Here is a 24,692-nt window from a genome sequence, read left to right as displayed (position 1 = left end):
CATGCACTCAAAAATTAAATCAAATTAATATCATGAAAAAATTATATCATATGACTCTTAAAATTACTTCCTCAAACGGTAAATATGTTTTATGATGACTGGTCCAAGGAGACCAGCTTCCCATAAATAAGCTATAAATCAACTCAAATGTATTTATAGAGTGCTTTTTCCAATGTTGCATTGTTTCAAAGCAGATTTACATGAAAAGAAACCACACATGAACGTTCAGTACTAAATATTAAAATATAAAAAATTATTGTATACTAAACAGAGATGTTGAATGTTTTTAATTTTAACAAATATATATATATATATATATATATATATATATATATATATATATATATATATATATATATATATATATATATATATATATATATATATATATATATAAAGCTGTAAAATTGCTTTTTAGATCTGACATTTGAGTGGCACTGTAGTCAAATTGCCATTTTATATTACAGCTGGACGAAAGTGTTTTATACAGATTGAAATGCAGAACTGTGGCTCCGACCAAATTGGTGTAGAGTTTGATGTGTGACCGTCCTGCTTTTCCTGTCACACCCATCAGCCCTTGGTGCCCTTCCTCTCATGCCTCAGCACATCCGTTGACAACTTGCTTTTTGTTGTTTTTCCATCCACAGCTCAGAATCTCCTCAGTCAATATCGCTCCTTTTAACCCCAGACTCACAATATCAGAGCATCTAAATCAATTGTATGATCATTTGATAAGAATGTAATCAGATCTTTTAGAATTGGGCTTTAAAAAGACAATGCCCTTGGAGAGAGAGAGAGAAAGGGAGAGAGAGATATGGAAGAGGCCTGTCTGTCAGTGGTATGACTGATGCTGGTATTGCGCTTTTGTTGATAACTAGCAGATTGAAGATTGGATAAGAATCAATGTTGACACTTTTCTTTCAGAGATGACAGCGTCCTACTTTCCTTATGACACAATATGTCAGGTTGGAACTTTTGGTTGAACTTTTATGAAACAAAGCATGGTAAAAACAATTGATGCTAGCTAGGTCAAGTGTTATACTAGCTCTCCAACGTAGGTCTACCTGAGGTAAACACCAGGATTTCTGTTCAATTACAGAGAAAAGACTAGACCAACTCTTATATGTTGCTTTCATCTTTCTCTTGACAGAGGAGGTTACAGACTAAGCAACAGTGATGGACAGACATGTCTTGAAATATAAAGCATAAAATACTTTTAAACCGTAAACAATAAGTCATCCCAGACAATACTGCTGAAAAACAATGCTGTGTTGAAAGAAGCTCTCTGGGATGCTGCAGGAAGCAAAATTTGATGTTTCTTGAAATGCATCTCTTGTTTACTTTGGCTGGTACATGCTGTATAGTGCTATGGTTGCAGTGTATCATGGGAATAACAGGAAATCATTCGCTTGATTCATGTGGTATCTATAGATGACACAACATTGTAAACTACACATTTTTCACAAACAAATCATAATTCAGTTATCTTCAGATTGGCAGCGGTACCTCTGCGGTCTTTTGAACATAGTTATATACTTCATAAATAAAACTCAGCCATGCAAAATGTTTTTTTTTTCTCTTTATAACTTCCCGGAAGATATTTCTCGGATTCAGTACCTCTGTCAAAATCCCTACAGGGTGTTTCTTTAATTAAATTTCCTCTCTATTGAACAAGCTGCTCTATGTGCAATTTGACACAAGGCCACATGGTTTTAAACTGGCAGATGATACATTTGCCTTCAGAATTAAAAGTCATGTCTTATTGTTGGCAACATAGACATGATTCATAAACATTCTGCTAAACATATAGCTATATTTTGGTAATACAGTATGCCACATTTGAATGACTCTTTACCATGTTTTGCAACACAAAAAAGTGCAAATCTCTTTCTTTGGCTTGATGTTTGACATTTTAGTCGTTTAGATTATCCTGTCTGCAAGTGCTAATATTTTAACAATAATTAGATATACTATGACACAATCTGTAGGCAGAGTTTTTTGGGGGGAGGGGCTGGGGGGCACTGCCCCCTCAGACCAGAGCCAATGATGATTTTGGTAACACTTTATTTTACAGTGTCTTTTTACACATGCTACATGTAATTATTATTGTAATAACAGTTAATTATGCATAATTACATGCAACTTACCCTAAACCAAACCCTAATCCTTACCCCAAGCCTATAGTAAGTACATGTTGTTAATGAATATTACTTAGTACTTAAAGGACAAGTTCGGTATTTTACACTTAAAATATGTGAATGCGTCTTTTGCAGCGATTGTTGTGTGAGCATATCAGTGAACACCCCTGACCACTCGGTGAGTTGCACGTCTTTGTAAATAAAAGTTTAACGCATTTTAGGAAGGATTGTTCCAGTGCACCTATATAGCCATTATAGAGGTGGGAGGTGATACAAGAAACACCCAAAAATTCTCGGGCCAGCATCATATGTCCAAATTTCAGTCAAAATTTCATCATAAACAATCTGAAAACAGGGCTTTAAGTGTAAAATATTGAACTTGTCCTTTAAATGTATAATTACAATGTAACAGTGATACGGTAAAATAAAGTGTGACCTATTTATCTTGACTAGAGCTGAGTTGTTATAACTACAAGTGAGTTGTTATAACTTTTAAAATATAGTTGAAAAAAGTCAACTTCATTTTATAAGTTGTAACAACTTATCTCTTGTCTAGATAAATAATAGTATAGTTTGACATTACTTGTAATTCTGAGTTGATTTAACAAAAAAATGAAGGCAGCAAAGTATTTTTACAGTGTACTAATTTAATAGGTAGATTTAAGACTTAATTGGTTCCAATAGGCTTTATGCCCAGCTGCACTACTTCATGAACTTCAGCCAGCTCCTTGTTTCAGGTCTGCCATTATTGGACAAACTAATCCAGGTATGTCTGATTATTGTTGTTGTGACTACTGAGGTCAGGCACACCTTGATTAATCAGTTTGTTTGTGACTACCTAGGTCAGGCACACCTGGATTAATCAGTTTGTCCAATAATGGCAGACAGGAAACAAGGAGCTGGCTGAAGTTCAGGAATTAGTGCAGCTGGGCATAAAGCCTATTAATTAAAACCATATTTAAAAACCATAATGCCGTACTATCTCACTAAGCTGAAAGTGTTGCAGTACAATTATTTGCCTATGACAGCAGACAGGGCGCTTTCCCAGACATTATCCAATTAAATTATCTTATCTTAAATTTAGAAAATAAAACTGTAAGAGTTAACAGCACAAACATTGCATTTTAAAGACATATAGTCCAAGGAAAGGACTTTGTACGGACTTATTGGGTCACAGATGATTAATTTAGTAACGTCTCTGTGTTTTTGTGGAGTTGTTCTTCAAATCCCTTGAGTTGAAAATGGCAGCATTATCCAGCATATTCGACCTCATTTTAATTTTTCTCAGGCTATAGTCCGTCTGTCCCTTTATTCAGTCCAGAGGGACTGCAGTAACCAAATAGACCGAAAAAGACCAATGAAACGGCAAGCGGCAAAGTTTTTGCATATGGTCCTCAGGGCCTGTCTGAGATTAAAAAATTTGAATATTCCTAATCTTGGCCAGTTAACCCGAAGTGTCTTTTGGGAAATCATTTCCATTACCACACAGGGTCTCAAATGAGGTTTTCCTTTAGAGCTGTGGGATTTCTGCTTTAATTGGAAGGGTGGCTTTGTGGTGGGTGCATACACGAACCCGATATTTCAAGCCAACAGGACGACCACTTGTTCTGAGAATTTAATCTCAGTGTAAATTCCTTTAGAGAAAGACTGTGATGCAGAAGAAATGAGAAAACTATGTTCTTAGCGAAGTAAGTAACAATTAGGAAGCAGTAAAAACATCTCTTCTTTCTCAATTTGTATAATTACTGCTATCATCCACTGTGCTTTTTATACCAATTGTGTTTGTCATGGCATTGTTCACTGTCAATGATGGATGTTGGATGGGTTTGGTATGATGAATGCATCTTGCCAGCTCATTTCCCTGATGTCACAGGGTTAACAGCTTTTCTGAAGATTTTTCTTTAGATATCATGTGCTTCCTGATGTGCACTTCTGGGGAGATAATACATGCAAAGTGTCTTAGTTCAACAGCATTTGGTCTCATCTTACCCTCACAAACATTTCCTCTGATTCAGATGGCACCTTCAGTTCAACCTTTACATGCAAAATACAGTTTGAACAGCAGCAGTTTGTGTAAAACATTTAAATTATATGTAATTATCCTGTATAATTATTATATTGTCTCTCAAACCCAATAGGTTTGTGCAGTACAACATCAAATTACATACAGTATGAAGAACTCAGATGCAAGTGTGTCTGACATGTTTTCTTGTAAATGAGCACTTTTTCATCAGGCTCTGTTTGTGTTTGTAATGTGTCACATTTCATTGATATTTCACAAATTTGACTGTCATTCACTGCAAAACCCTCTAAGTACAGACAAAAAAATCTTTACTGTCATTTCTGAAAAAGGTAAACGACTCAAAAATGTGGTAAGCCTTGACATACATGTGCTATCTTACATCAAATTCTTCTTCTGTGCACTTAGAGGACTTTGCCGAAAAAATGCTGTGGCGTTTAATGGGTTCTGCAAAAAACCTGTATTTCTGCATGGTTGAATGATGCTGAGATTAAGTGGATTTTAAGTGAAAGTATTTGATGAACTATAATATGTGCCGATAACATTAGGTCAATATCTCATTTTGAAGAAAGTGCATTTAGTGGCTTTTGCATCTAACCTCAAATATATAAAGTTATCTTTATGATTACAATTACATTATAAATATATGCACATCTGGCATCCAGAATATAAATGCAACATGAGAATACAAATCAATATTCTTTATTTCACATACATGTATTTTTTTCTTTTACTTTGAACTGTTTACAATCTAAATGATTTAACAACAAAATGAGAAACTACCACAACAAAGTCAGAATTTCCTACTAAGAAGGAAAAAATAAAATAAAATTAAGGCGTCTTAGATGGAAATGGAGACATTTTGTATTTTGAACCAGGTAAGTGGTTAGAATCACAGAATGGACGAGTACAACCAAAATGGGTGTTCATTTGAAATTAATGCGTATACTTACGACAAAATCGTAGAAAAAAATCATGTATTTAAACAATTTAAAAAATCTTCACCTTGTATTATGGAGATTAAACTTAAAGGCGTTTTATAATAAATATTCTCTCTTTTTTCCAGATTATAAACAAATATAATATTCTTCAGATCAGGAGAATAACTTGGGGTAGACAAAGGGCACACATGTTCATCAGAGTAACATTTCTCACCCACTAAAGCCCTTAGTCCTCCATCCTCAGTTTGAGATGCGAGACGATGGCTTGGTCATATTTCCTTCAAATAATGGGAAGTGAATTTTGGCGATCACTGCATTTTGTGAGTAATGCAACAAAAGAAAGTGTTTATACATGTTAACATACACATACATAACTGAGCATTACGTACATATATGCAGGATAATGAAGGAGAGAACGGACTCTCCATCATTTGTTGGTCGCATTGAGAAAGCATGAGCCTCAGCAAATAAGAGTAATACTTGAATTTTACAAATCTGTTCTGTACACAATTTAGAAGGTGAACATCCTCTTTCACCAAGAGGGATTCATACAAATTGTTAGTTATTGACACATATTATTCCCCTGGTATATCCAGTAAAGTCCTGGGTGAAATCTTAGGGGATGTATAGTTTCTCCTGGCAATCATATGAAGGAGTCCTATTCCAGGTTCCATTTGTGTAATAAAGATCTGCGTGACTCCCAGTAATATTATCTTAAGCGTCTTAAATCATTTTCATGTTAAAGCGCCGCGGTCCAGCACCTGGTTCTGCCTCCTCAGCGGAGGTCCCATTGGACTTGGAGCGTGGCACATATTCAATATCAATGTTGTTTTTATGTTTGCCTTTCCCTCGACTCCACACAAACAGGAGCAGGAAGCAGAAGAGAACCACTCCTAGGAATGTGAAACAGCCCATGGCTGTAGAAACTAAGATAGTCTTTAGGTCCAGGCCAAAGGTCACATTGGGGAGGTTGGTACCATTGGCAGTGGCATTGCTCGTATCCGTGTAATGCTGGGTTCTGTTGGCATACAGCGAGCCCAGGCTTTTCACTGCTAGTGATACCATGAGTGTGTCATTGCCTGCAGTATTAGAGGCCACACACATGTACACGCCATCATCCTGAACCTCTGCCGCCTTGATATCCAAAGAGCCGTTGTTGTGAACCGTCACCCTGCCGTGGCTCCTGTTGGTCAGGTGTCGCCGACGCGGTGTGACCCAAGAAATGCTGGGTCGTGGGGTCCCCTCTGCGCTGCAGTGCAAACGGGCTGACTGTCCCTCCTCGACCGACACCATCTGCGTCCGATTTTCTCGGATCTTCGGCTTGGTGCAGGTCACATAGTAGGACAGCAGGGTCTCTTTGAACTCTTTGAAGGGCCGTCCATGAATGCCTTCCGGCGTGCTACACTCAGGCTGGATATCACCAAAAGAAATAGAATGGCGCCTCTGCAGCAACCACATGAGACGGCAGTCGCACACCAAAGGGTTGTTGTTGATCATCAGCACCTCCAGGGTCTCAGGAGCATGAAACACTCCCCTCTCCAGTGTATCAAGGCGGTTGTGGGAGACATTTAGCAACCGGAGCCAGCGCATGCCCTGGAAAGCATAGGGTTCAATGGACACCAATTGAGATCCAGCCAACCTCAGCTCACGCAATCGCACCAGGTCCTGAAGCAGACCACCCTCCACTGTGCGGATATGACTGTAGGAGAGGTTAAGATGCGTGAGGTAAGGCAAATGGCGTAGAGCCTGATAGGGGAAAGTGGAAAGGTTGGTGTTGGTAACCGTAAGCGTGGTAAGGTTGAGGCCGTGCAGAGAATTAGCGGGGAACACTTCTAGCGATGGCCAATTGTCGATCTCAAGGTGACGGAGGTGAAATAGCTTTTTGAAGGAGTAGGGATGGAGAGTGCTGATACTGAGGTAGCGCATATGTAGGCTCACCAGGTTATGCAGGTGGGACAGGGCATCTGTGGGCACCACCGTCAAGTTACAGCGCTCCAGCGTCAAGGTCTCTAGCGATAACAGTCCACTAAAGGCCCGATGAGAGATGTAAACCAGCTCATTGTCTCCAACCTCCAATGATCTGAGATTGCGAAGGTCCTGGAACATATAGTCCACCAGAATTACAACTTTGTTATCACTGATATCCAATGTAGTCAGGTTAGAGAGTCCAGAAAAGACGCCTAGCGAGAGGAGTTTGATGCGATTGCTCTTTAAGCTCAGCGAGTGAAGGCTGTAGAGAGAGTTGAAGGCCCCGGGCTCTACGTACGCAATGATATTTCCACTCAGATCCAGGTCTTCTACGTGTGGATAGGGAGTAAAGTCATCGGGATTGACAGCCTGGATTCGATTCTTGCTGAGATCAAGGATTTTTGTCTCGATAGGTATTCCATCAGGGATGGCAGTGTAGCGCTTGCGATGGCAGATCACGGAGCGGCTCTGGGCGGAGCACTCGCAGCGGGAGGGGCAGGCCAGAGTGGAGCCCATAAATACAGCCACCAGGGCCAGCCCCAGCAAAGGCTGCCAGCAAGACACGGCTGTGTGCAGCATGACTCGACTCAAACAGTCCACCATACTGTCATGGCTCTGCGAAAAAGAGAACAAGAAACCATTAGGAATATATAAAGAGGTCATATCTTACTTAGCTTTCTATAAACACTAAAATATAATAAACATATTAAACCAAAGAGTTTCCTGTTGAAAAGATCAGCAGAAAAACAACATCATTCTGGTGAAGATGGACCATCATTTGAAATACAACATAAGCTTGTATGTCTAAATTAACCCTTTATTTAACTCTTTCCCCGCCATTGATGAGTTAACTCGTCAATTAAGAGAGACCGCTTCCCTGCCAATGACGAGTTTTTCTGGCAATCCATATTTCTGTTATTATCAGTGTTGGGGAAAGTTACTTTTGAAAGTAATGCATTACAATATTAAGTTACTAAGAAAGTAAGTAATTGCGTTACTTAGTTACTTTCATGAAAAGTAATGCTTACGTTACTTTTTAGTTACTTTTGTGTTACTTTTTCTTGGCTGAGGCTTGATCTCTTTCGAGCCTTGCAGGTGTTTTTATGACTGAAAAGGTCTGCATTCAGAAATTGCATATTTTACCACAAAAATGTCAAGCTCTGGCCTGCCATCTCAGTTTCTGACTCAAACTGTTCCCACACAGACGTGTACACAGAGAGTGCATAATGTTTAGTTTAATTCAGTACATTTTTTTAATTGAATTAATTAAACTAATAAAGTAACTTACATTACTTTTCTAAAAAAGTAACTCAAATATTAATGCGTACATTTAAAAAGTAATACGCTACTTTACTCATTACTTCAGAAAAGTAATATTATTACATAATCCACGTTACTTGTAATGCGCTACCCCCAACACTGGCTATTATACACCATGTGGCGCTCTTACCCAACTTATAAAACCCGGAAGTATCCCCTTATAGGGCAAACAGTTCAAACTCCATGTATGTTTGGATCATCGCTCTGAATCTGATCCCTATCAAAGTCCTTTACAAAAACGCAATCATCAATCAAGATTTTTGCTCAAAATTTGGTATTTACCCATATTTGAGAGGTGATAAAAACAGAACAAATAAAGGTAGGATTTTTTTTGTTTGACAGCAGAGGGACTGTTATTTCATTTAATGTAAGTATTTTTATATTTAAAAAAGGACATTTTCGGGAAGGCATTAAACTTTTGTGAAAATCATGAAAATCAAAAATGCTGGCGGGGAAAGAGTTAACAAACAGAACAAAATTTGTATTTTCTAGTACTTTTTATTGGTTAAATATTTGCAAAACCCAATGATAAACATATAGAGTGACCAATAATAATGATTTATGACAACAACAACAACAACAAAAGTCACAAAATATGGGAATAAGAGATTTCGTAATGACATATGCTGGGCTTTTTTACAGGGCTCTACATGGCATGTAGAAAAAATGACTAGAATTGGTTAGCATCCTGTCACAAAAAAAGTTCATCTACGAACTCCAATGAAAGATTTAATCCGAGTTTGTTTGTATTGGCTGTAAAAAAACTAAATGATGTGTAGCCATGCACATACCAATGAGAACTGCCTCTGTTCTTGCTCTTGGACTTATGTGTGCATGGATTGATTCTTTATTGTTTGTGCATGAATTCACAGCCCTGTGGGTGTCCTGGTGTTTCTCTTTGTCAGTCGGTTCAGTACTTTAAAAAATTTGAACTGTCTCACTGTAAAATGTCTCCATAGTTTAGCAGGTTTTCTAATGCAACCTCATTGATGAACCATTGTGTTAATTAAAGGATTTTTGCATAAATACATTTAATTAACAGATCATCTTATTAGAAAAATTCATCCACAGCGACAACAGAATGCCAAAGTAACTCAAATTACATGATATATTTTTCTCAAAGCAGAAAATAGCCAACTTGTTTTGATGTTTGAATGCTATCATTTGTTTGCTTTCTCTAGTCTTAAACTTAAATAAAAAAATTACTTTCTATGTTAACAAGCAAGTTAACACACAAACAGACAACAAGGTGAACAGTGTTTTCCAGACTAAAGATTAAGCCCTGAAGCAGATAAATTCAAAAATACTGGATGGCTGGTGCAAACATTAGAGATGTAATTGCCTGCATTATTACAAAGGCTGAAAAGACGAGTAAATAAAGCCTCCGAGGTTAATAAAACACATTTACTGCTTTTTTAGACATTGACCTTAATAAGCACTGAATAGGACATTTAATGAGTCAGATCAAGCAAGTCTGAAATTCTTGACATGTGTGAATTTTAGAAAAAAACAAAACAACTAACACCTGAAATCACACATTTCACAGGTCCTTTTGAATACGAGAAGCCTGTTTGTGAGTTGCTGTATTGTTGTAGTCGTATTTTCTTATAATTTAGTTATGAAATGTGTGTCACCGTTAGACCTCTAGAGGGCAGGTTTGCATAAAAGGGTGATTCAGAAATTCAAGGACATATGCGATGAATTCATCCAAAGAAGTGCTGTTCACTATAATTGTGTTGATTTGTGATATTAGACCGCAATTAAATTAGCAATAATGAAATGTTTTACAAGAGCTATGTAAAACACAGCACTTTTCTTTGCCATTTTTACTGTAGGATAAACTGTTTACAGGCAATACAAGACAAACAGTATAATAAACATGATGATCTAATACACATTGTTTTTGGATTGCCTAAATAATACACTGTAAAAAACATTCTGTAGAAATTACACCATTACTGGGTATTACTGGCAACTGGCTGCAGTAACTTACTGTAGATTTTACATTGATGTTATTTAATGGCAACAGTTTGTTCAAAGTTAAATGAACATGAAACATTTTCAGTCTTTATCTTCTACAGTAAGTTACAGCAAACCAGCTGCATAATTACAGCTAATTTTTTTACAGTGTAAAAATGAGGCAACAAGCTTATAAATCACACATAATTATGTTTTTTAAACATCTAAAGTTGCTAAAAGTTTTCTGTGAGGGTTGGGTTTATGATAAGGGGACAGAATATACAGCGCACACTGCAAAAAATCTTTAGTGCATCTTGACAAGTGACGAGTTGCTTTAACTTATTAAATCAAGATGAATTTGCTTTAGTTGTTATGTCAACTTAATTTTATAAGTTAAAGCAACGTATCACTAGTCAATACAGTTAAAATGACTTGTAAATCCAATTTAATTAAGCTTAAAAAAGATTTTTTTTACACGGCATGTGTGTTGGTGACGCAGGCAGATTGTGAAACAATTTGTTAAAAGTGCAAAGACACACAGTGCCTCATCTGGTGTCTCATGGGCGGCACTACATTTAAACAGAGAAAAAGGCGCAAAAACCATGCACGCACAAAACACTGCTTGGTCGAGTTTTAACACACATATGCACACTCTCATTATAAAACATAAAAATGCCACACAACAGTACAAACTGAATTTAAAATAGGTGGGTGGTATGGTGGTTATTATCCCTTTATTGTGTTCATTGAATATTCATAAAAAACATTGCACAACATTGTACTATACTGTTTGCTTGACCACAATATATGCTAATCACTAAGAATGTATTCCCTGTGTTTTCTTGCCAGCGTTTCTATATTAGCGTTTCCAATTATATCCTGAAACTAAACAAAGGCAGAAGGCAAATGGATACATAAGGCTTTATAATGAGAAGAGAACACACACTCTTTGTGATATTATGTACAAGTTAAGTTACATTCAACCAAGACAGATGACTGCTAAGAACAGCATCACCCATCATAAGTAGGCATATGTTTAGATTTCACAGAATGAGCAATGACACATTAATCTCGTGTTGACAAAAGTAAGCAGTAAGGCAAGTAAAGCAAAGGCACAAACATGACAACTCAATGTCTGTATTAACAAGTGACGAGAAAAGAGTTATTAGGTAAAATGCATTCCCACAGCTATTGAGAGATCAGTGTATACAAACATCCAACGTCCGAAGTGCCGTTCCTACCTCATATTTAATGAACAATTTGTACCCAAGTTAACCTTTCACTGAGAATATCGGTTATTTCCCCAAGCTATGTGATTAAGAGAATTTAGTGGCTTCTTTGTTAGCTACTCAATACTGTATTGATTGTAACGTCTGGGGAAGATATGTGGAGTCATTTGGACTTTATTTGAATCCATACAACATATTTGTACATGAGTCATGTCTCATGACATTTACACATCAACATCTGCAGTGTTTAAGACCGTGTTTTGTATTTATCTGTTTATGATGCTACAGTATACTTTTCTTTGTCTTCTGTTTTACTAATCTTCAATAATCCTATACATCTAAAGTCAATATTTAAAGAGATTTACATTCCATTTTAACCAGCGCATGCTGATCTATAAAAAACACTGTTTCTGGGATGTTTCAGCTCATGGTTAGATAAAATATGGACAAACTCAACCACTGGGTTTAAATTAAACTATACAAATACAAAAATAAAGGTGCTTTATACTGAGATAGAACAGTGGTTCCCAACCTGGGGTCCAGGATCCCTTTGGGGGGGTGCCAGAGTATACAAGTGGTATAGTATACATAACGCGATCTGATATGCTTTGAGCTCAAATTACAATGCATATTCTACTAATAATTTTATTTTAAAATATTTGTAAAATTATTATTTTTAAATCATTATTATTTATTTCAAAATGCTTGTCTATGTAACAGTAAAATCAAATGGAGAGCCAGATGTAGAGGGTTACTTGGTGGGGGGTAGGGGGGGGGGCAAGAAAAAAGGTTGGGAACCACGGTATTATGTTTTATAAGCACCTTTTTGCTTCGACCTCAAATACTGGGTAATTTCAACTCATAGTTGAATTAGTCTTAGCCTCCGACATAACGCCCACCGATCGTTGGCTAAACGACTGATGCATATTGTGTTTTTGAAAACACTTCAGCAGATTTGAACTCGTCCTCTCATTGGTTGATTTACACAGGATTTACGGGTGGCATATGTGTCGAGATCTTTAACTCATTCTCCGCCAATGACGAGTTTGGCAATAAAAAAAAACATTTGCCTGAAAAAAAGGTTCGTGATGAGTTTTTATGGTAATCTGTAATACTGCAACTATCCACTAGATGCCGCTCTTACCCAATTTATTAAAAAAATATTTATTAATTATTTATTAATTAATATTAGTTTATGTTTTGATTATTGTTTTGAATCTGATCTCTAACAAAATTCCTTCACAAAAATGCAATTATTTCAGCTTTTTGCTCAAAATGTTGTATATTTGAAGAAAAATACCCACATTTAAAAGTTTATAAACAGAGAAAAAATAAAGATAGGATGAAACATTTTTTTCCCATTTTGTTTGTTTGTTTATTGTTTGTTTGAAAGCAGAGGGTCTGTTATTTCATTTGATATATTTGTATGTTTATATATTTTTAGAGGAAAAATCTCCACACCCCTAAACATGATGCGACACAAATTGGTTGCTTTACATCACAGTTATATAGTCTCTTGGGTGGTCCTTGGCCATACAAATCGGCCATGGTTTCCAAACCTTCAGTATGAAGTCTGGCTATGCGTGACAATGGTTGGGTCGAATTCAGTATGGATATTTTCTAAGTTACTTTTTAACCAACACCTGTTTGTCCATATTTTTCGCAACCATGGTTTAAAACCACCACATATAGTTTAACCATTTGACCATTTCTAAGGAAAAAATAATTTAAAAAGCTTGCATGTTTCAACACAAAACTACAGTATGCAATAATTGAATGTACCATTGAATCAAATTATTTATTTTCTCTTATGCGTCAGTGACAAAAAGGGTTTGGCAAGATGAGAAATTAAAAAATCTTTATTAAAAACTTGTTTTAAAAGCATGCATCAGGTTTATTTGAATGCACATAGTGTATATGTTAATTCTATGCAATAAAATTTACATTTGCACCATTTTTATGAAAGTTAAGACTGAATGGACCTGAAAATGTTAAATGGTGTAACCGCCAATTGCACCAAAGAATGAGAAATATTAAATATTTTATCCACCTTGATGGCATGTAAGCATAATCATCAAAAATAAATAAATAAATCTTTCTAAATGTAAATTTTAATGCGTTTTCTTATCTGTCTTAACATATGCTGAAAACAGCTCTGTTTTCTAAATGAAGACAAATTATCTAAAAATGTATGTGAAAAATCATATTACAATAAACTAGATGATTATATTTTATTTCACGTTTTTTATGAATATATTTATATTTTTATTTAAATAGAAAAAAATACTACTTACACCAATTGACACAAACCGGTTACACCACATTGACATTTTTGCAATTATCACCCAAATATTCTTTCAAAATGAAATAAAATTTCTGAATAAATTTGCAGATTACTTGCATACATTCTCTTTTTTGAGGACCAAGTCTAAAATTTCTGGTTTTAACCCTTTTACATTTAATTGAACCATACTGACACAAAATAATTAACGTCACGTCATACACCGATATATGTTGAAACCTATACAGCATGCAGGTCTGAAAGAGAGCGAAAGCGAGACAATCTATTAAAACCTGGAACATTTATTTTGTCCAGCGTTCAGACCTGGCTGTGATCGGCTTAGAGTGTGTGAATGGTCCCTTCTGGCTCTGTCAACTGGACTAGAACCGAGCCTTATACCCTGACGTGGGCTTTCCACCATTTTACGCTCTTTTGCCCAGGCAGTTTTAGGCTTTAGATAACAAACTCGGCCTCTTGTGCAATCAAGCAACACAAGTCATTTTTAAGACATGTTGTGCTATACAGTCCACTCGGAGACTATTTTGCTCCTTCTGATGTGGACCATCTGATGAGCTTCGACCCCTGCAAAAGCAAACATGCAAAACAAGCACACGTTTTGCTTACAGCCAGAGCCGGATTAACCCAAAGGCAAACTAGGCACGTGCCTAGGGCCCGATTGGCGGGATGGGGCCCAGACAGAGGGGGAATTTTTTTTTATACAAATGTCCCATCTACAATTTCGCCGCTGTCGGGCGGGATCCCCGTATCTCCAAAACCATTATTTTTCAGGAAATTAAAAAAACGCCGTATTTTTTAAGTTATTAAACATTATTTCAATTAAAGACGAGCTTTATGGCTCGGGAGCAGAGAGATACGAACTTATGCTCTCATTGATAAAATGGTACGGACACAGACGTCGCCGCTGCCAGCAGTGTTCAACAAATACTGCGGTCACATTGAGCCTTAAAGACGATGCTTCAATAGTTAACCAAAGCTGACTGTAGAATACATCTTACTAAACTCGATTTTAAAGGTTTACGATCTTTAAGTGATGCAATACAAAACACGATGAGCGGACTGCTGTCTAATAAGTGGAAATGAATCTGCTCGCAAACTTACCTTCCTGGCTCACGGGCTTCCTTCTGCACAGAAGCATTACAGCTATCGAGTTTGAATAAATGTACTTAAACCTAACTATTTTCACTTGTTAGTGCCTAACAAACAGAAGTATTATATTAATTAAACAGCCATTTTATCTCCAATAAATAAAACATTTACTTGTGTTTAACATTCACAAAATAATTTAATGGTGTTATGCAAAACATTCAATTTAATTCAAAATTGAATTCAATAAAATCATTGCTGCTTGTGTTTTACATGCACAAAATAATTTAATGGTGGTATCCAAAACATTCAATTTAATTACAGTATTATATTAGATATATTTTAAAACTTCAAAGTATGTATGATAAGCCTAGTAATACGTAAATATTTAAAATACATATAATACAATAACTGATATCATAGGTTAACACAGATAAAATCATAGTTAAGTCTTTCTTTATTAAGCCCATTACTGAGTGTATTTGTGTTTGTGAGTTTATGACTGTTGTTGTCTGAGGTGGTGACTCGGATGGGGACGCCAGTCATCAGAATGGTTGATTTTCAAGTTCATAGTTCTAATCTGTACCTGACAGAGTTCCTTTAAGGACACAGACATGGTTGCTGCAAAAAAAATAAATAAATAAAGGACAAACGATCATTTCCCAACGTTATATAAGGCATGTTTGCGTATAATAACGAGGCAAAAAAAAAAACAGTTCCTTGCATAATGCAATGGCAGAACTAGCGGGGTCAAGATTTTTTTTCTTTAAGCCCCACAAAAATCACGTTAGATACCAAACATGATAACAAAACCAATGGATACTGGCTAACTAAGTCAAATGCAAGCAATATGTGCTTTAAATTCACTTCACAAACGTGAATAGCGTAAAGAAAAATCTAGCAGCCTCAGAAACGAGTTTAGCACTACCATTACTTCGAGATAAAACTGTTATACATTATATAAAAACTGTTATTATATAATTCATATAACTGAAACATAAATAACCAGTGTTTTGAGGACATTTACCTCAGTGGACGTGTTGCTCGACGAGGATTTCGTTGCGATTCTCAATCTTGAAGAGAAATATGCAGCGAAGCTCTCCCGCGGATTACTGACACCTATTGGTTATTTACTTGTACTACTGCCTTAACAATGACACTCCCAATGGATAAGGTGAGGATAATTTAATAGCATTTAATAGAGCCGTGTAATGACGTATAAATAATAAATTTAGCAAAAAATGGTCTGATAGACTGGTTAATATACAACACATGACTTAATTTGGTATACAAACAACCAATTTGTAAGCAAAGACTAGGCTATGTAAAATGTGAATTCACTTTTATTAGTAACTTTGGTAAGTTTCAGATTTCAATTCATAAATAACCTCGATGGGGGGGCCCAAAAAATGCAGCCTGCCTAGTGTAGTCCATTTATTTAATCCGGCTCTGCTTACAGCACCATTAAAAAAAGGCTTTTTAAAGCAAACACCGCTTTTGAGATTGAAGACGCTCGATTGGAGCGTCACTCTGAAGGGCCAGCGAGCAAACATGCTCTCTGCTATAAGGGTAAAGTGATGATAGGACGGATTAGAGTGTGAGCTCTGGAATAATTACACAAAATTAAATATAATCATGCGGAAAGAATGAGGTACAGCATGTGACACGGTATGCATGGTCACTCCCACATTAGCATCTGAATAGAGTCGCCTTTCAGTTTGTACTTAACATAGCGGTGAGGCTAGGAAGCGTAACTGTTGTATTAATTCGCCATTACATTTTGCACTGCGTTTCCAAACATCTGTTAGGCTTTTATAACCAGCACTGCTAAAAGACCATGCAATAAGACCGCAGGTTGCATGTTTACTCCAGAGCATGGGCTGGTTATTTTTCTCCAGTCAAATTAACACACACAGACGCACACACACACCTGGACACCAGCTGGACGTAAAGCTTTGGAGAAACAACCAGCTCACATAAACAGCTGTGTTAGACGTAAAACCTAAAAATAGCAAGTGTTTTTTCTTGTCACACATTTGATTTGTTTCTCAGAAAGTGCTGCTTTACAACTAAGAGCACAACTTTGTAAGCATTAAGGTATCGCTGTAAAGATCCTTTTTGTTAAAGAGTGTAGGTTGAATATTACAGTAACTATAAGCTTGCTCCTATAATATACATCTGCACAGATGTTTTAATTTACCAGACATTTCCATCCTGTAAGCTCAGTGTTCACATCAGGATAATTGTTAACATTATTAAATCATTGCTGTAGTTTAATGAGTCTCATATCTTCTAATGACACTGCCCTAAAGCAAAGATGTAATTAACTTTCAGGTTAAAGCACAAGAAGAGTGCATATTTAGATTTGAATGTGTTATTGGCGTATGTGATATAATCACAACCACTAATGACAGTTCAAGAAAGAATGTCTCAATACTTTCTCTGGGCTTGTCTATATGGAAAGGAGGACCTTTCTTTATCAAAATAGCATGTATGTTTTTGACAAGGATTTTATTTCTATATTCCCTTGGAATTACACCCAAGATCTTGGTGTTGCTAACACCATGCTTCACTTTATGAGCTACGGAAACACATCCGATCTGCAGTATTGGCATAATACAATGTGTAATCAGACACATTCTGAAGTGTTGTAGGTTCATATAATGTCAGCATAAACCCGCACACATCTGTTACACTGTAGGTGCTGTATGTGATATTGACAGCTATCAGTAGTACTGCAGTGCAAATTCAAAATATTGGAAAGGATTTTTTTTCTCCCTGCGCCCTCCTACTCAGACTCAATGGGTTGCCAAACACAACTCTAGCTAAAAGGAATACATCAACGGCCGAAATTTTCCCAGATGAGCATGTTTTTATCCAAATCCTACCCCCAAACCTAACCCTAAACCCAACATCTCACGGGATTTAGGCCATAGCTGTATCCCTGCTAGTCAAAACTGCTAAACACCTTAAAAGGATAGTTCGGCCAAAAATGATATTAAACCCATGATTTACTCACCCCGAAGCCGTCTGAGATGCATATGTCCATCATTTTTCAGACAAAACATTTTTAGTTATTTTAGAAAATGTCTTATATCTTCCAGCTGGTAAACAGGAAAGTTACGGGGTCCAGCTCCTTCAAGTCCAAAAAATGTGCTTTTATCCCTCCCCAAAGACATCCAAATGGCTCCAGGATGATAAACAAAGGTCTTCTGAGGGTAATATGCGCGGTGTTGTTGTAGAAATATCCATATTTAAAACTTCATAAATTAAAATAACTAGCTTCCAGTAGCGCCGCCATCTTAAACTCCTCTGTATTCAGGAGAGAGTATTAGCGTAGTGTACGCACTTTTCCGACTAATTCGGAGGGCAGGGGAACAGAGCAGCAGCAGAGAAACCTCCATAAACGGCGTACGATCTTAAAAGCAGACGCGACTAAGATGGCGGCGTTACAGGAAGCTAGTTATTTTCGTTTATAAAGTTTTAAATTAAGATAATTTCTACAACAAAATGGCACTGATTACCCTCAGAAGGCCTTTGTTTATCATTGTGGAGCCGTTTGGATTTATTTTGTGAAGGTTGGATGCACATTTTTTGGACTTGAAGGACGTGGCACCGTGACTTTACATTTGATTAACTGAAAGATCTAAAACATTTTCCAAAATAACCGAAAATGTTTTCGTCTGAAAAATGATGGACATATGCATCTCAGACAGCTTCGGGGTGAGTAAATCTTGGGTTTAGTATCATAAATATTAGGTTGGATTTTGCAACCTCTGACCCTGATTGCTTCTATAGCTGCAATATGCTGGCAACCGGGCTGTCTGAATACACTTCTGTGTAAATTGGCAGTGGATAGGATCATACAGACCAAAACAAAAAGAAAATTTTTGACACAGAGCACCTATTTCAAAGTAGAGAAATTGGCTTTTTGGGAAAAACAGGAATGTGAACTTAGCATGTTGCCTAAATATCTCTGTTTAGCTTTCACATCTGTAGTTCGGTTCATTTGCTCAGGACCAAAAGCAAAAAAATTATACATTGTAGCTTTTTAAGCAGTGTTGCCCTGCTGAAAAATACAGCATAGATCAGCATAATTCCCATGCTGGTTTGGTGCTGGTTTAGCTGGTGGTCACTAGCATACCAGCACCAAAACACAACATATGCTGGTCTTGCTGGTATGACCAGCATGAGATGCTGGTGCTGGTATGCTGATGACCACCAGCTATACCAGCACCAAACCAGCATGGAGCAGAATGGGAATTATGCTGGTCTATGCTGGTGGTCACCAGCAAACCAGCACTAAAACACAGCATATGCTGGTCTTGATGGTATGCTGTTTATTTCAGCAGGGTTGTTCCTTCCCTGCTGAAAAACCAGCATAACAGCAAGACCAGCATATGTTGTGTTTTGGTGCTGCTGTGCTAGTGAACACCAGCTAAACCAGCATCAGCACCAGCTAAACCAGCACCAACCCAGCATTAGCACCAGCTAAACCAGCATTAGCACCAGCATCCCATGCTGGTCATACCAGCATATGTTGTGTTTTGGTGCTGGTATGCTGGTGACCACCAGCTAAACCAGCATAGACCAGCATAATTCCCATGCTGGTCCATGCTGGTTTGATGCTGTTTTTTTCAGCAGGGTTTTCACACCAAACTGATTGCTTTGGTCTGCACCAGTTGAAACAAACCAAAATGCAGTCATGTGATAACATCCACATCACTCATTGGCCACATGTCTTTGTATGTATTTTCTAAACTTCTTCTCGATTGGTCAGAATCAACGTGCAGGAAATTCCAATGGAACCCCAGAGGAAAATACAGCAGACACCATGGACAGACAATGTAATTATGTCCGTGGTTGTTATATACTACATAGTTTGTATACACCACTCTAGACAAACTATTCATTTCCAGAATGAAGTCCGGATGTGGCTTGAAAACAACGTTTAATGCACTGCAAACGGAGAAGCCACCAAATTTCTGAGGCTCCACATCTCCTTACAACTCCAGGTGTGTCTGCGACCTGCTATTGTGCTAAAATTGCTAATAGAAACTGTCAACAAACACTTCCTCATCCGATAATGCACTGCGCAGCTGACTACGGCAAAAAATGTTCAGTACTTTTTGCAGTTAGGTCTGTTCGATCACAGATCATGTTCTCACCACAAACTAACCCCTTGAGAGTTCGTTTGAAAGCTTACCAAGACCACCTATTTTAAGAAGGTCCTGGGCCGCTTTTGGTGCGCACCCGAGTTCGATTGATTCATTGTTGCATGCCCAAAGAACCGCACCAAGTGAGCTATCAAACTTTGGTACGATTCAACCAAACTAAATAAGGCAAATGTGTGTACCAAAGTACTTACATACAGCACATTTTAATACCGGACTGAACAGAAAAGCCCAGTGGACCCTTGACCAAATAAAAAATATATTTTTCATATTGACACAAAAGTTACAAAGTGACTTTCCACACATAAATCCAACCACATAGCTCTACACACCTACTTCTACTACCAATATCAGTTTGACTAATACAGAAGTGACAAGCATATTGATTTCTCAATCAACCATAATCCTCTAATCCACTGTGACTGACGCGGCATGACGTATATCCTTTCATCCAATAACTCCTTATCAAAAATCTTCTATTCCAACTTTATTTACATCTGGAAGCTTTGATAGATGCTGAATGCTTTCTGAACCCAAATGCCATGTTTGATTTTACTAATATCTAAGACGCTAATAATACAAAACATTATTTTCTGCACAGTCTAAACAGCCTGTTCATTCCTTAATCTACTTGTTGGCTGGTAAACTCTTTCAGTTTTGATGACTGCGCTTCTGAAAAATTGCCTCTGACCTGGAGCTTGATTTATTTATCTATTTTGAGGGATACATTTCATAGCGGGTAGCAAAAAGCCCTGAACAACAATTTACAGTTTTTCACTACCCCATGCAATGGGCTCGGATTGCTGTGGCAGCACAATCGCTCGTCCCCCGCAGAGGAAGAAAGGTGGGATCAACATCTCTAACTGCGAGAATCAAAGGCAGAATCTGGAAGCCCCACTCATTATGCAGCGACCAACCATACGTTTCACACTGTTTTCATCAGGAGGAATAAGGCTGCATTAATTAGTGATAAAGCAACAGACAGAGAGTCGTTTCACTGATAACCTTTGGTGTTGAGAGTGCAGCCAAGACGTAGTGTAACTTGTACTGCCTCTCTCAACTCTATTTCTGTTTCACTCATGCATGCAAAAAGTGTTTAATGCTAGTAATTGCTGCTTTGTTTCAAAGTAAAATGGATCCAGCTTGAGAGGTCTATCAAACTTTACCTAAACTTTACTCCCCTTTATGTCATCCAAAGTTACTTTTTGTTGTTCTTGCTCAAGTGGTAGGGCATTGCACTAGCGGTGCAAAAGATCATCAGGTGGAACACACATACTGGTAAAATATGTAAGAAGTAATTGATGACGGGCCGTTGAATTATAAAAAAATAATGCACACCCAAGGTGGTTATGCAGCACAATGCAAATCGGAGTGTGCATTATTTTCGAATAATTCAAAGGACCAGAGTCAATTATTCTGCTTATACCACGGTTACCACAAACATCACTCTGGTGCCTATTTTTAAGACATTTAAAAAGTTAGGTGTGCGGTTATCGCAAAATAATGCATGCCCATGGAACATTTCTCAACCAATCGGAATACAGCATTCAACAGACCCGTGGTATAATTAGCTTGTAATGCATGTAAGTTGCTTTAGATAAAATGCTAATGAATAAATGAAAACATAAACAGTTTATATATTGACAGAATATTTATTTTGGTGGGTTAAAATATTTGTATTTGGAATTTTTATTTCCTACATTTGAAGAAAAAAAGTACAAAAGCTGTCTATTGGGCAGTACCCTTTAAAAAAAGTATACCTTTGTATGTAAAGGGTGCATATTAGTACCTCAACCTCCTAAGACCCGAGCTTTGATTTGTCTTTTTTTTAAAGATTTCTTCCAGCTATTTGGGGTTAGAAGGAACCAATAAATATAAAAACTAAATATTTTTCTTTGAACATAAAGCAGTGTAATTGTCCACGTTTGCGTCCAACAGGTCAGTGGTGGCTCCTGACTGCTCATCCGAGGGGCGCTAATTCAAAATATGTGTTCGGAGTGTCATGTGTATTACTTGCGTTTTCGAAATATGTGTTTGTTGCGTCATGTTGCGTTTTGTCAAAATAAGTGCCTGCTGCACATGCGTCAAAACCGTTTATGATAAAAGAGACGCTCACGTTTCACAAAATACGCACAAGACACTCCCTTAACATAAACTACGCATGAGATTATGCGAGTATCTGGCAAACGTGAGCGTCTCTTTTATCATAAACCCTTTAGACGCGTCTGCAGCAGGCACTTATTAGATAAGAATAAGACACGTGATGCACAAAGGATAACTCTATGCGCAGAAGACATATTTTGAAAAAAAGGAACCACACACATGATTACATACATAGGGCTACATACATGTTGTGACGAACTTTTGCATCGAGTCACCGGCCGCCACTGCAACAGGTTCCATTTACACAAAATTAAGTATTGTGGAGCAAGCAAAAAAATAAAAAATATGTCCACGTATGTGGACATCCAGGTCTTAGGAGGTTAAAGGTGCATATTGGTGTCTGTCTCAAAGGTACATATCTGTACCTAAATGTTACATATTAGGACCTTTAAAAGGGTATCATAACAATGTACCTGACAGTATTTGACAGTGTAGGAATAGGTCTGTCATGTCAAATGGACAGAACCGCATTACTTGTTATTGTATAAACACAAATAATAATTTTTATTATTTTTTATTTTCTTTGTTTATTCTTTATGTGAGATTTTTTATGTTTTTAAGTGTTGAGATATGAGAGGCAAGCTGGCCTCAATTACAATGACACCTGTGTCAGGAATTTAGGTTACATTGAGATTCAACAACAACAAAAAATGCTTTGTACTTGCCAGATGGTACATCTTAAAAACAAAATCTTAAATCTCTTTCAGTATAGAGCTACAAATCATCACTGAACAACCATTTTACTTTGTACTGCTACTAAGAATGTTTCAGCCTCCATGTGGGGCATACAGTGCATTATATATCCAACCTGACATGGGCAGACTATTGTTTCATGTGTCATCACGCACTTTGGGGAACACTCCCCTGGAGGACAAAAGAGCGCTATCTGCCATTGACTGCAGGTTAAGAAGTGAGTGATTTCTTTAGTTTAGCTGTAATACTGAATAGTTGTTGTGCAATAAAAATAACTAACCAACGAGGATCAATCCTGGGCTATGCTTAAACAGAGTACCGTCAGGGATGGAAACCCAGAAATGAGGAATTTGTGAATTTTGTGTCATAAATTTGTGTTTATACTTTACTGGGAAATGCAGCTCTGTAACTTGTCATAAACGTATGTGCCTCTGTCCCCAGTGAGGGAAAACAATGGCAGGCAGCCATACACTTATATTTACATTGACCACTTCATCAAATTCAAAGGTAACCTCACGTAAACACTGGATGTATTCATCATTGTATTTTTAGCCATAAATCATATCATTGCTTAATTTTCTTACTTGGATTGTTGTCGTGTAGCGAGGCACCCAGTTACAGTGATTAGTTACACTGACTGCTAAAGTTAGCTAAAACAAGTTGTCTTGTGAACATGCAAAATTGATGTGAAAGAGTAAAAAGCAGTGTTTGCTAATTCTTTTGCACTTTTATTAGTTTTGTTGTAGTAAGAGAAACTTTGCTTTTTATTAATATGATTTTAAAGGTGCCAAAGAATGCATTAAAAATATTTTAAATTGTTCTCTGATATCTACATAGAAGGTATGTGGCTTTATTAAAGGACAAGTTCAGTATTTTACACTTAAAGCCCTGTTTTCAGATTGTTTATGATGAAATAGAAAGATTTTAACTGAAATTTCAACATATGCGGCTACCCCGAGAATTTCGGGTGTTTGTTGTTTAACCTCCCACCTCTACAATGGCTGAATAGGTGCACTGGAACAATCCTAAAATGCATTAAACTTTAGTTTACAAAGATGTGAAACTCACCGAGTGTTCAGGGGTGTTCACTGATATGCTCACACAAAAATCGCTGCAAACGACGCATTCCAACAGGTTTTATCGTTGTTGTTTTCCAACTCCATTGACTTGTATTAGATGTGCTGTGAGATACGGTATTACTCTGCGCCGGGAACGTTGTTTGTATTCTTGCAATTGGCAAAGGCGGATTATCGCCACCAACTGGGCTGGAGTGTCTATTATTCAAGCTCTCAACGGAAGAATGTTCGGGTGTGAGGCGTTTGGAAAAATAGGTCCACAAGTTTACAACGAATGCTAAACACCTGTTGGAAAGCATCTTTTTCAGCGATTTTTGTGTGAGCATATCAGTGAACACCCCCGACCACTCGGTGAGTTTCACGTCTTTGTAAACGAAAGTTGAATGCATTTTAGTAAGGATTGTTCCAGTGCACCTATTCAGCCATTGTAGAGGTGGGAGGTGAAACACAAACACCCGAAAATTCTCGGGGCAGCACCACATGTCGAAACCCCAGTCAAAACCGCTCCATTTCATCACAAACAATCCGAAAACAGGGCTTTAAGTGTAAAATACCAAACTTGTCCTTCAAATGTTGCCATTTGAAATCACCTAAACAAACAAGCCCCTACCCCAAAATAATCTTTT

The 24,692-nt window shown here is 37.3% G+C and overlaps 1 protein-coding gene across 3 annotated transcripts in view; it reads right to left on the bottom strand.

Moving 5' to 3' along the window:
• Positions 1-4,844: 4,844 nt before the first annotated feature.
• The window catches only part of lingo2 (leucine rich repeat and Ig domain containing 2), a 325,603-nt gene continuing 305,755 nt past the window's right edge, over positions 4,845-24,692 (bottom strand). For all 3 annotated transcript variants that reach the window (XM_055177528.2, XM_055177529.2, XM_055177530.2), the window contains one exon: positions 4,845-7,682. In XM_055177528.2, the coding sequence (XP_055033503.2) occupies positions 5,823-7,670 (1,848 nt within the window). In that variant the 5' untranslated portion in view covers positions 7,671-7,682 and the 3' untranslated portion in view covers positions 4,845-5,822. The remainder of the gene's footprint in view (positions 7,683-24,692) is intronic.

The sequence above is a fragment of the Misgurnus anguillicaudatus genome, chromosome 16 (assembly GCF_027580225.2).
Source record: "Misgurnus anguillicaudatus chromosome 16, ASM2758022v2, whole genome shotgun sequence".
NCBI lineage: Eukaryota > Metazoa > Chordata > Actinopteri > Cypriniformes > Cobitidae > Misgurnus > Misgurnus anguillicaudatus.
The sequence above is the reverse complement of the archived record's forward strand: the minus strand, read 5'-3'. Positions and strand labels throughout refer to the sequence as shown.